The following is a 13,784-nucleotide window of genomic DNA, read 5'->3' as shown; positions in this document are numbered from 1 at the left end:
CAGCGGCTCACACGGGATTATTTAGGTTTTTTCAATTGAATTTCTACAACTATTCCGCAGTGAGGGGATGTCTCTATTGAAGTGCATCCCACGAAAGACAGAAAATGTAAAACATGGATGGATAAGAGAACAAAGTGCCTTGTTTTCTCTGTCTGTGGAGTGGACAATGGAAACGGGTGGATTTATGGAAGAACCGAGATACATTCAGCAAATATTAAAATCAGAAGGAATAGATCCACCTGCCAGCCGGCCTGTCATTTGGCAGGTATTCACGATATTCCCCGGAGGTTGTTTTCTATTTCCTGTATTATTAATAGTGGTTTGATACAGTAGAATAACCTGGCAGCCTCGCGGAGCCAGCCCACAGCGTGTGAAGTTAGGTTGTCCGGACAAAATATGTGGAGTTGATACACATTAATTAAGTGATATGTGAAGTCTGTACGTACTTGGTTATACATTTTTAGTGTTTTGGCTCTTTACTGCAGCACAGTGGATTTGAAATGACACCTCAACTTTAATGGCTTTAATATGAGCATGTTTGCATCCATACTGGGTGAACAATGTCGGGACTGTGGGCCTGTCATTGTTCCGCCCTACGCTGTTCACTCAGTATAAAGAGCAAATAAAACAGAAAATGTGTTGCCGTGGCAAACGTACAGACTGCACTGTACGAAATGTGTCTTGTATCACATTTATCCAGAAAGAAAAATCACTACGAAATTTGACATTTGCACAAGAACAGGGTGGATCCCTGTTCTCCAGTTTAAATGTCAGGAGTAAACACCAGTGAGTCCAGAGGGGGTGACACTGATGCCTCAAAGAGTGAAGCTGGCTTTGCAAAGCTGCATTGGTCCTGCTGCAAAATGTCTATGGCTGTCCGATGATTCTAAGATTCCCTGTATTCAGCTGCGTTTCATTTCATGTATTTACGATGTGTGATTTTAACCTTTTTAGATGTCATGATAACACACGGCATCTTGATTTGCCGCTGGTTATTTACATTACATTTTGGCCTCCGTGACTCAAACAACACAAAAAAAAGTGATACAAACGTACATATAATATTTTTTTTGTTTATGCATTTCAGCTAATCTCAGTGCAGAGTGACGAGTAGGCTGATCCAAAGCCATCACAGCCGCCAGGCATGAATCTGGGAGCTGCTCTGGTTTCAGGGTTTCAGGGTTAAACGTTACTTGTCTCACTACTTGACTTGAAAAGGAAATCACATATCAATCAAAAAAGACTTTGTCCTCAGGCATATCCTTCTGTTTCATGTTCACGCTGACGTGACACAGAGAGAAACATACCCCCCTTTACACCAACAATAGAAACACTAAGCGTACACTATTTTTACTAACTTTATTACTTTAAACGTCCTGAAAATAAAGCAACATTTAGGATGATACTAGATGCGTTTCCATAGTGATCCTTCATTTTTATCAAAGCCCCAGGAAAACTGTGAGGAGAGACCGTTTCATTGTTACAGACTCGCTCAGAATATGCAATGAGTCACTTTACTCCGACCTTGTTTAGACTATTTGAACGTGAAGTTATGAAAATAAGAAACCGGAAGTGTGGAAGTGTTCCTCTTTCTGTAGGACACAAACAGCAACACATTAGACTCACCAAGCTGGTGTGTGTCATCTCTGCGTCAAATCTGCGACCATTCCTGGGGGAAAGAAAAGACAAGAAAACAAAGATTTCTGCCTCGGAGACAGTATTATCTGTCTCCCATTAGTCCCACCTATTTGACTCGACCTTTTACTGCCTCGACAAACTGTTCCCCAACATCCCCAACATCTGAAACTGCTTTCAGATGTTTCATCTGCTGAGCAGTAATTGAATGCAGTGGAATTCCTCTCACGCATCTATGTGCTTGTTTCATGAGTGAGATGTAGATCCTGACCACAAAGGTCTGACAGATATTTGCTGTCAAAGTCTCAATACTGTATATTTAAAATGCCACAACAGAAAGGGAAACTATATTTTTTGAATTTCCTATACCAAATTCCTACACCAAATTCCCTATGTTGTCGTTTGGTGTATATAATGTGTTTTTGGAATGAAATGGTTGATGTTAGCTGTTGCCTTTAATGTGTAGGATTTCTTTTTGTTCCAACACCAGTTTGCTGGTGCTGCTGTCTGTGATGGGAGAACTTCACAACCTGCTCGTGGATAAAAACACTGAAGAGGCAACGTTCATCACCTGCTGTTCGTCACACGCGCTCCACCACTAACCAGCGTTTGTCTACCACTGCCAACCGTAACAATGTCTTCAGGTCAACTTTACAAACCAACGCTGGGTCATGGCAGGGCAATCCTCTTTTTCCTCGATCCAAACACTGTTGTCAGGGCAACACATTTTGTTCTGTGCGGTTAAAGGGCTCCTTCAGATAGAAAACCAAAACAAGGGATCATTAAGTGCATTTACACGCACATCAATATTCAAATATTATTCCAGATACATCGATTTTCTTTACATTTTTAAGTTTTTGTGAAAGTGTACACTATCTCGAGTACAATAATGACAAAACGTTGATGCCAATATTGATCAGACAGTTTGCTCGTTGTTTTACTTCTGTTTTTGTTTTCTTTTTGCATACAGATTAAACAGATATAGAGGTTAATTTAACCTACAGCAGGATATGAGCTCTGGTATCTGGAATACATGACTTATGCATTTTCTAACTGCATGAAAATTGTGTTTTATTAAGACTTTTAAGAAACCTCTGTAACTAACCGGGTGAGTTGGTCAACGGGTCAGGGAAACTGTGGCAAAGGCTGCATCTGCACAAAATGGAAAACAGATATTTTAAGTGCAACAATGTGAAACATTTTCATGTAAATTTCCACGATTCACCCAATTGGTTTAAATTCTAAGTTCTGATTGGTTCATGGTGATCTGAGACTCCGATTGACAGATATTACCGGGAATGTGTAGCACTGAAATCTGAACAAACATTAGAAGAGAGTCAAGAATCTCACAAATACTACTTCAAGATCTCATTGTTTTGTGTAAATACAGCCAGGCATCCTGTTTTACTGCTTTGGATACTACTGACCTTTTAAAACAATATTGTAGAGTAATGAAGGACACTGGAAAAGCCATATTACACTCACGCTGTGAACAGAAATTTGTGTATTTGCTGCAAATCCCTCTGAAACACATTTCTGAGCAGACGAGCAGCTGCAGCTTCCTGTGATTGTCTCTCCAAACACCAGGACCTCTGGCTAACGAGTTGGCCATGTTTTCCCTCAGCTCCTGAAGCAGCTTCTGTCTGATGTGAATTATAACATTTACACGTTGAGAACAGTGAAAAACAAAGACCGATTCCTAGATCCAAACCACTTTTTAAATGAAAAGTCAGTTTAGCATTGATTGGTTTTACTACAATCTAAATTGACTGGCTGCAGGACTTTGTATTGTCCGGATTACTTTGAGTCCTTGTGGATCACATGTCAGAAACTCAGTGACAGCCAATAGCACCAGAAACAATAATTAATAATGCTGTTTATTCATAGTATAACTGTCCAAATACATTTATTTTATCAAAAGAAACATACTGATAAAAAACAAAAACAACACAAAGCTTTGTTGTGCAGTTGACAGCTTTATTTTTTTGTACTGGTCCACTGCTTCACAGATGTCTATGAAATGACAAATGTATGAAATCTGTACAATGTTTGTAAAAAGTAAGTGATGAACTTGAAATTTTCTGCTTTCTACCTATTTGTTGTATGGAAATTAAAAAATTATATAGCTCTATCTACTTTGTAGCATAAGTACTTGTACCTTATAGATTTTGTACCAAACTGAAAACAAAAACCCTGTTTTGTACATTGAATTCTTGCCTGAAATGACAATGAACCTGCTGAGGATTTTTGTAAGGATCACTGAATAAAGTCAAGAGGACAAGGTCAGGACGGCCTCTAGTGTTTGTTTACATCGAAGAAAAAACACAACAAGAAAAATGTAATATACAAACATAAAAGCAGCGAGAATTTTCACAAGAATTTTCCCTTTATATGTTACTTCCTCTTCTGTACAACACTGCATATAATGTAGACAATAAATGGCACAGTAATGCTGATACTTCATAGTGTAGTGCAAAGCCCATTAAGGCAATTAAAATTCATTCTAGCACTTGGCTGTTTCCATTAGAGATAGATAACGATTGAATGTGAATTAAATCGAAATCAATACTTCATCTAAAATAGCTTAACACCATTATGTGGTAACCCTCGCCGAACTAAACAGGATCACATCGACATGAGAACATGATCTTAAAGCACCAGTGGTGTAATACAATGTTTGTAGTTCAGCCAGCTTCTTTGTAAACATCAATAATACATCTAGGAGTAGTGTTTAGACACATGAGCTACACTTAACATTTTAGTTTTTAGTGTGTATTTTACATTAAGACTATTTAGAGCATTTGAACAGATTGTTCCTTTAACTGCTTCAAGTTCAAATCCTTTTTATTTGGGGCATTGCGAAGTTTTTTCATAAATAATATGCACCTGTTCTTCACAGTTGCCAGAAAACAAGACTGGTGTTTACTAAGATGTGGGGCAAATACTGAAACAATTTGAGGTGATGTTCCTTGGAATCATTTTGTTTTCTTGTTAATGTTCTGCTGAACATTAAACTGCTGAGATTCTTTCCACCATCTAAATTTAAACCTCATCTGTTTGTTGTTGTGTCTGCAGAACGATGTGGCTCCTACAAACTTTTTGTAAAACAAGACAAAAGGCTAAATTACTCTCTTTCATCTGATTTTTATCTACATCTCGCCTATTTAAAATGTCTGCAACAAACCAACCAAACCAATATTTTGTCTGTTAAATCTGCACGTTTTCAGGAGGGATGTGGATTTGTCACCTCGGTGATAACTGATCTGAACAGATAAAACAAAAACTGCTGCTGAGACTGTTTGGGTTAACTGTGTGTATGACACCCACGTTGCAAATCAACAGTCAGACAACAAGAGCAACAATCACTCAGGAAAGTTTGGCTAATGACTTGAATGCAGCTGGGAACAGAGATACAACCTTCAAAAGAAAGAGGAAAAGCATCTAATCCTGGTTAATTGTGACTATACTTAAATCAAATTCAGCAAATGAACATGAGTCACAGTAAACGTGACACTAGAGACATTTAGTGCACAGTGGAATTTAACTGAAATCCTCACTGCGGAGGAGGAAATGTTATCTTAGCAGTGTTCGTTTCAATGTGAAGCCGATGCCTATGCTCATATTCAAAAAGGTAATGCCATGCAAATTTGAGTCAAATTTTCTGAGGCACAGTTTTCCGTTACATTCACTGTGACATTTTCTTCAGGAAGAGTCAGCACACAGCTGACTTTATAAATGTCTAAATGTAGAGCAATGACGCTGGAATTTTTGTTTTGATGTGGTTCAAAGTCAGGTTGAGTCAAATTCTGAGGGAAATCAAGAGACTGTTAGATTAACCTGCTTGACTGTAGCAGACTGCACCAGCCAGTTCTGAGGATGAACAAATTTGATCACTGAAAGCTCACTAATCAGGCAGGACAGGAAACTGTGGTCAGGCTGCCGGCAAGTGTCATTAAGCATTAAGCACTGGAAACATTTAGAATGGAAAATGATATCAACATTACCAATGGAATAAGACATTTCCATTATTTCTTAATCAGAAGACAGTCGGGATGCCAAACTAAATATCTGCAAAACTCACATTAAACTGCTAAAATCAGCTGTGTTCAACACCATCATGGGCTTGAATTTAGATGCTGTACATCAGCTCTTCACAATATTAACTTACGACATCACATACAACACTGATGTGCTTGCGCATGTGCCCATTATTAATTTTGAATATGAGATCGCAAGAAGCCGTTCACTGCTGTTGTTGCCTTAAAGCTGATTGTGATGTGAACGTTTCCTGGCGCACGCGTACCCTTTAATCGCGTGCCGTTACTCCTCTCCTTCATCTCTGTGTGTCGAGTGTCGGTGGTCGATAAACTGGAACCCCTGGGTCGACGAGAGAAGTGCGACCTCTGATGATGTCAGCCGCCTTCTCCGCAATCATGATGGTCGGGGCGTTCAGGTTGCCGCTAACGATGCTGGGCATGATGGAGGCGTCGACCACGCGCAGGTGCTCCAGACCAAGGACGCGCGTATTCGAGTCAACGACCGACATGGGGTCAGACGGCGAGCCCATCTTGCAAGTGCAGGACGGGTGGTAGGCACTGTCAGCTTTTTGGCGGACAAAAGCGTCAATGTCCGCATCGGACTGGACCTGAAGGCCGGGCTGGACCTCTAGACCACGGAAAGCATCGAAGGCCTTCTGGGAAAAAATCTCCCTGGAGAGTTTGACACACTCTCTGAACTCCCACACGTCGATATCTGACAGGAGGAGATGGAGAGTTTTCACCCCTTGCTTGTACTCATTCAAGTCATCTTAATGGACATGAATATTTATTCCTATGTTTATGTTAAGTCACAGCACAAATCTTTCAAATTACACGCACAACAATCCTTCCAAATCGGGGCAAAATGTCAAGCTAAGCACATCCAGAACTAAGCAGGGCACAGACTGGTAGCTCTCGTGCTGCACAAGAAGACTAACAATGTTTTACAGAGTGTATTCTCATGGGAGATAGAAAGAGTGAAGTTTCAAAAGCTGTGATGGATTTGGATGGCATTTGGCACTGGTTTAGCTCAGTGACTGAATCTTACCGGAGGAGAGGTAGTTTGGCTGGAGAATCGGGTGATCCAAAGGGTTGGTGCTCTTCAGCTTCATCCAGCCGATACTGGTGCTTCTCATTGGTCCAACATGAACCTGCAGCACAAAGAAACACTCAGTTCTCAGGTATGTTTTACTGAATATTCACACTTACATGTCAGGTTTTTAACCAGTTTTTTAAGTTGCCACTGTATTTCACATCCATGCCAGTATTGTACTGAAATAGACTTGCAAAAATCCCCAACATATAAACTTTTTCTTTGTGCAATAAAATCCCCTGCAACAAGAGCTACAGATATGAGTTTCTTCAGGAACGTATTCCTGCAAAAGCCCACAACTCATACTCTGTACTCTGTGTTGTTGATTTCATTCAGTTAACCCTTTATCGGGCAAGGGACCATATTTGGTAACTTAAGTGGGAGTTCAAAATGCCGCCCCTTGCCTCACCGTGAGGAAGTAGAACTACGAGATTCCTCCAAGCCAATCAGCAATCAGGCTACATGACAGACCAGCAAGAAACCATATATGGTAACTTCATTGACCTTGATTTTCACCATAACATTACATTTTTTTTTGAAAAACTCACAAAAGAAAAAGTCTTGTAATGACCACCAGTAATGGTCTAGGGTTGAAATTTTGAATTTCTAAGTATTTCAATGAGTGGCCTATAAAGGGTTAACACTTTAAAAAAAACACAGGCTTACTGTCTTCTAGTTCTGCTGATATCACCCATTTCCAATGTTTTGACACTTGCGCACTTTAATTAATGGAACAAACCTTCTTTAACCGCAAATACCTCAATGATAGTTTTGTTGAAGCCAACATTGCATCACTACACCACTCAGGAAATTTCTTGGAGATACTAGTGGCTTTCCATGGAATGGCACATCCAAGCACAACCACAGTGTTCTATTTAATCAATGATGACTAACAGTGGATAGTATAGTCCTTGTATATAGGAGTTTGGTTTCAGTGAGAAACGAAACAAAACAAAGTGAAATTAAACGGAACCATTATCATTTATCCTGAAAGCTGACAAACACACAGGTCTCCCACCTGCATAAAACACAGCCACAGTTAAACCACTAAACAGCCGCACACACCTGATATGCTTCTATCTTGGAGGCAACTCTCCCATGGTCGATCACTTGGGAGGGCAGGAAGTGAAACTGGATGTCTGGGTGTGTGACGTGTGGTCGACTGCGGATGAACCCTCCGCTCTCCAGGTGGGCTGTTGCTCCATAACCTAGGGGAAGATTGCCATGGTGAGATAGTGGAAAATATAGTTGTTCATTTGGGGTGGAAAACAACTGAGATACTTTTAATGGGCAAATGTCTACGGAACTAATTATCTGATTAGACTGTTGAAATCCGTGCTGCGAATATCTGCATGTTAATGAGGCAAAGCAGTTTTCAAACTTATTGACATATTAACCCATACCTGTCCAAAACTGATATTTCCAGTGTTAATAACAGACAAAGAGTAGGTGAATCTCCCTTAAAGTAAGGGGACTTTTAACACATTTTTAGGAATAATATCTGTTAAGTGACATAAACCCGCAGACATGCACTGTTTTGTAGAACATTTGGGTAAATGTGTGGGTTCCCATATGCATGTGTAGGTGCCTTTGATTACCAGTGAACAGTGTGAGCCACTCCAGGCCTATCTTGACCATGTGGAAAGGCTTCTGGGCCTTGTACAAGGTGATGGGCTGAGTGCACTGCTGCTGGACATACAGCTCCAAATGATCCTGCAGGTTACTGCCAACACCTGAGAAACAACAGAGAGGAGAGGAAGACAAAGAGAGGCATGAATGCCAGTCATTCTAACACAGGCATGGTCTCTGTCAGTGTGAAACAGGTGACAATAAAATCACTCTAAAAGGTGAGGTGTTACTGTGTTCACACGGTTAAATTACGTTAAATAAACTTTATAGAACCTGCATCTTCAGTCAAGTCAAGTCAAATATTTTTTACTATTTCAGTTTGTTGAAATGAATCTTTTTAAATGCTTTCATGGCGACAAAAACATCCTTAATGGCACTAATGGCGCTTTTCCATTACACAGTTTTAGCTCTACTCGCCTCGGTTGGTTTTCCATTACAGTAGCGTACCACCTCAAAGTGGGCGGGGTCGTCATAGCAAGGCGGCCCGAAACTCCGGTCGCGTAATTTGTATGCGGCACAAACACAACACAACTAAGGACATGGAGTGTTTGGTTTGTGTGTCGCCGTTTACCTCATTCACAGAAATAATAAAAACGCCCGGTTGCTGTTTCCAGGGTTTTAAAAACAGCGGGTTTGATTTTTGTGAACGAGTCGCTCTCGTGACTCATCCAGTGGCGTCACTCCCTGGCCAATCAGTGGCCTGAGGCATGGTGATGTCACATTTTCGGCTTGACTCAGCTCGCTTGGAACCCCGGCAGAGGAGGTACTAAAATAGTACCTGGTACCAGATACTATCGCTAGTGGAAAACCAAAAAGACAGAGTCGAGTCGAGTTGGTAATTGTGGAAAAGCACCATAAATGTACCTGGTAAGTGCTGAATCACAGGTATGTTGAGTTGTTTCAGGTCATCTGCGTTTCCCACCCCAGACAGCATGAGAAGCTGAGGCGAGTTGATGGCTCCTCCACTCAATATCACCTCTTTATCTGCAAACACCTGAAGAGACACCAGAAAAACTGATGAATCATTGAACAAGATTAAGAATCTACAGTCACGTTAATAGCTCTGTGATTAGTAACAGCGGGGCAGTCAACTTCATGGTGCGTGAGGAAGTCAATTATATCAACTTGGACCCATGAAGGTTTGAACAATGAATGTTGGTTTTCCCTGGATAGCGAACATTTTGACCTGCTAAAATCATTAGGGTTCACCTTCTGGGCAATATTGAAATCTGTACCAAATTTAGTAGCAATTCATTCAAAAGTTTTCAAGATAGTTAACTTAAAAGCAAAAACAGGGACAGTGAAAAGAAGCATTGGTTAAGAAAGATCACCTAAATTTTGTGCTATTCAGGATCTTCTCCTTAATATAACAGTACCACTCACAAAATAATTTTCCCATCTTTTAAAATGATGGAATGGTGACTCCATCTTACCCTTTTCGTTTGTCCATTTTGTGTGTATTCTACACCCACAGCGCGGTTGCCATCAAACAGGATCTTGGTGGTCAGGCAGCGCACCTCCGTCTTCAGATTGGGTCGACCCAGTATGGGTCTCAGGTAGGCGCTGGCTGTGCTCCACCTCTTCCCTGGACAGGTTTGAGCAGCGAGATGTAGAGAATATTACAGGTTTGGTTGAGCAAAAGATGTACTGTTATTGTTATTCTACAAGTGATCTAAAATTTTTTATGTTAATCTTTTGTAGATTCTCAAGTTATAGATATCAAGTTCCCCTTTTCTTGAACCTTTATGAACAGTCATGTCCATCCAGCCCAGCCCCTCCTGTTGGTATCCGTTCATGTCATCAGTGAAGGGGTATCCTGCCTGCTGTCCCGCCTCTATAAAAGCCTTGTGAAGGGGATGGCTGGTCTTCCCTCTAGACACATGTAGAGGTCCACTGCCTCCCCGGTACCTACAGTACACACAAGAAACACAAATTTAATGTGTCCCAAAGAAAACAGCACTTATTTTAAAAATGCAACACATCTATCTGTGGGAATCATGTATTGGTAATCAGTGATCAATTTTACAAATATTGAAGCTGGGGTAGGCAAGTTGGCAAGTCTATATCTGTGAAGCATTTCAAAGATGAGTCAAACTTTGCAATGAGGCTGCTAAGTTCATTTTCTGTAATATCTAAATGTGCTGAAGTGGTTTATTAGATTGTGTATGCAGATTTACAATGCAAGCAGGTGACGAGTGGCTATGTTGAATGTATGTTGCAAGTTCATGTTTATATAACGTCACGCAACGGCATCAGGATCTATCCATGCTGCCATCTACCGTCTTCATCTGCATGTGCGTTCTCGTTTTCCACTGCATTTAACCTGTGATGCTCATGTGGCCAGGATCTGCATGATAACAGCTTCATTGCATCACTGCACATTGTTAAATGGAAATATGACCACAAGGGATGTGGGTGAAGTCTGATGAATCTGAGGCTCTGCCAGAGGTAGGGTTCCCCTCAAACTCCGTCCATGCATGAAACTATTTGGAGAAAAGTAAAAAGGTACTCAAAGATCCTTCGTATACAAAAATGTTTTTGTTAGGTACCTGTTTTCTCCCAGCTCATGACACTGAGCCTTCCTGAAGTAAGGCAGACAGTGTTCATAATCCCAGCCCTCTGCCCCCTCTCTCTGCCAGCGGTTGTAGTCTTCAGCGTGTCCGCGGATGTACACCATGGCGTTGAGCGAAGAGGACCCGCCCCAGACGCGGCCCCTCGGCCAGTACAGCACCCGGTTATCCAAGTGGGCCTGAGGTAAAGTGTGGTAGTACCAGTTATACCTGAGGGGATATGACAGGAGATACAGCATAATGGAACCGATATCTGTCTGCTTATTGGTTCTGGACATCTACAGCTTAATGATGTTATTATACTAGTAATCTGTGCACACACCATGGATGTATAAAGAGAAATGGATACAGTATTGGAGTCAGGTCTTCCACAAAATTTGCCCAGTAGTGCAATAAGCAAAAAAAGTTTGACTTCCCAGGTGTAAGAGTACCCAGATCATCCACGTTGTTGGGTCCATAGAGCATGCGTTCTAGCGTCTCAGGCCTGCTGAGCTGGCTAGCCCTCCACTAATTTAAATCGGGATAAAATTATTTAATTGTGCGACCCTTCAAGATTTCAAATGGAAAATGGCCAAATTATTCAAATTCTGATGGTGAACGGAGACATTTTGCGGGGGTTATGACTCTCAAAAAAATTCCTTCTGTGATTTACAAACATCTATTTCACTATGTTAATCTATGGAAATATATCCTTCTGGGCCCAGTGACATCATGTGGCAGACGCAATTGAAGTAATTACAGTCTGGCTACTATGAAAAACTGGCCTCAAAGCTCGGAATACTTCCTGGGGGGTTGGTGTGCATGCTTGTAAACGGTGCAGTGTGTAGTAAATGAATGGTAGCCACTATGGAAAGTAAAATAGTTTTATACATCTGTACTGCAATAATGTAAGTACTGTACTTGTCATCACAGAGGTTGTAGGTCAGCGCAGCTGGCATGTGGATCTTCCATGATAGCCGTACATTGCCTAGCAGCATGTCCTTAGGCCCAGCCTCCAGGAGCAGCACAGACTCATGGGCATCCTCACTGAGGCGGTTGGCAAGAACGCATCCCGCTGACCCCGCCCCAACAATGATATAACTGTAGGAAGGCGTCTTCTGACTGGCTGGAGGAGATGACGAAGAGTTCCAGTGAGCAGCTGTGGCACTGAAGTATCTGTGATAGCTGACGGAAGAGGAGCAGGAGAAAGATGGGCCCGTGTTTCTGGTCCTGGGGACAAACTGACATTCTGGCAAACAGGTGAACTGGCACCTGACATCCGTCATAAATCTCCCTCGAGCCGCGGTCACAACTCGCCTGGCGCCAGTTTGGCCAAATGTGGCCAAAGACAACATCTCGGTTCCGGGAGGGTTCCCTTCAGTCAATGTAAAGCACAACAAGACACATAAAAGGATGCAATGCAGGGGGCCAGCTGGAACTGGAGCTGAAAGTAGTATATCTGATGGTGCTGAGTAAAATGTAAAAGTCAAATAATAACACTAATTTCCAGTACTGTCCTGCTAAGTGTAGCATGCAAACGGTTTGTAACAGACTTTTAACATTTTATCAATTATTACTTGAGCCACACCTTGGCCTTGTGACGGTCTAAACAAGTAGAAATGCCTGATCTAGAGCCCTTGACTTTTGTCACAGTTCACCTACTGCTTTGATGTTTAGATTTAACTTGATTCCCTTGACCTTTGATTTATCAGTGTTTGTATTTTATTTATACCAGTGTTCAGTCAGAATGACTTTCTGATTCAGCCTGATAACAACAAGATCACAGAGTCAGTTTGAAAGGAAATGTGATAATTTTGTGCAGATGAGCAACAGAAATGGGGGAATCTGAATCTGACATTGTGTGTGTGTGTGTGTGTGTGTGTGTGTGTGTGTGTGTGTGTGTGTATCATGTCCATTCAGTGCAAAAGGTTACAAAACAATGGCTGCAATAAACTGAGTGATCTTGCAAATATTTATTTAGAGTGCTATTCCGTAGTGCGTTTTCTCCAGAGAGATAAAGTGTATGTTAGACCTCTCAGTCAGGACAAGGAAGAGTTATCTAGGTTAGCAACAAGTAGGTCAGGACTGACCATAAACTTTCCACAAACCAGACACTCATTAGCAGTTTTACTGTTTTAGTGAGCTCTGCCTTAAACAACCTGTCTTCTAATAACGTGAGACACTCAAATATTCACGAAAAGTGCATTTTCCGCAACGTTCAGACGTATCTTTTCAAGCTAAAAATTGATCTTATGTGAATGATTATGTTACGATGAAAGGCCAATTTCGCAACGCTGGCTAAACAGTGTAAACAGTGTGGGGTCCTTGGGGCTGCTGCAGTAACAAGCCACAGTTATAAACAACTTTCTGCTCGATTTAAACACCTTTCAGATGCTTCAAACGCAATAAAAGTTATGTGAAATGTTATTTTTAGGGTTATATTGATGTTAACACGTCGAGACTTCTTTTAGGACCGTTAGTAGCGGTTTGTTTAGATTTACGTTACTGTTCATGTCCGAGGCAGGTTAGTTAGCTAAACATAACTTTATGCTAACAAACTACGGTTTATTTAAGCCGAGGCGGTACGGGAGGAATCAAAAACCAGCACAGGTAAAAGACAGGTTTAACAGTTTAACTAGCAGCATGAAAAAGTTGATCTTACCTTTCTTTTAATGAGTGAAATTGGACACCCGGAACCCGAGGCGAGGACGCTGTCACCGGCGAAGGAGGAGTTAAAGTTAACGGAGCAAAGTCGGTGAGTTACTGAGGGCTTATTTCACCAGTGCACCGCAGGGAGGAGGTCCATCCTTATAAAGACACCGTATACTGTAAAAGTGTTCC

The 13,784-nt window shown here is 41.4% G+C and overlaps 1 protein-coding gene across 1 annotated transcript; it reads right to left on the bottom strand.

Moving 5' to 3' along the window:
• Window positions 1-5,698: 5,698 nt before the first annotated feature.
• On the bottom strand, window positions 5,699-13,686 carry chdh (choline dehydrogenase). Its single transcript, XM_070839576.1, has 10 exons — window positions 13,606-13,686; window positions 11,865-12,318; window positions 10,944-11,174; window positions 10,136-10,302; window positions 9,828-9,979; window positions 9,259-9,388; window positions 8,364-8,498; window positions 7,831-7,973; window positions 6,721-6,823; window positions 5,699-6,387 (listed from the first exon to the last, which is right to left on the bottom strand). The coding sequence occupies exons 2-10, from the start codon at window positions 12,296-12,298 to the stop codon at window positions 5,969-5,971; spliced, it is 1,914 nt and encodes a 637-aa protein (XP_070695677.1). The 5' UTR covers window positions 12,299-12,318; window positions 13,606-13,686; the 3' UTR covers window positions 5,699-5,968.
• Between the last annotated feature and the right edge of the window lie 98 nt (window positions 13,687-13,784).

This window comes from Pempheris klunzingeri, chromosome 11 (genome assembly GCF_042242105.1).
Source record: "Pempheris klunzingeri isolate RE-2024b chromosome 11, fPemKlu1.hap1, whole genome shotgun sequence".
Lineage (NCBI taxonomy): Eukaryota > Metazoa > Chordata > Actinopteri > Acropomatiformes > Pempheridae > Pempheris > Pempheris klunzingeri.
This window is presented reverse-complemented; position numbering and strand designations above follow the sequence as displayed.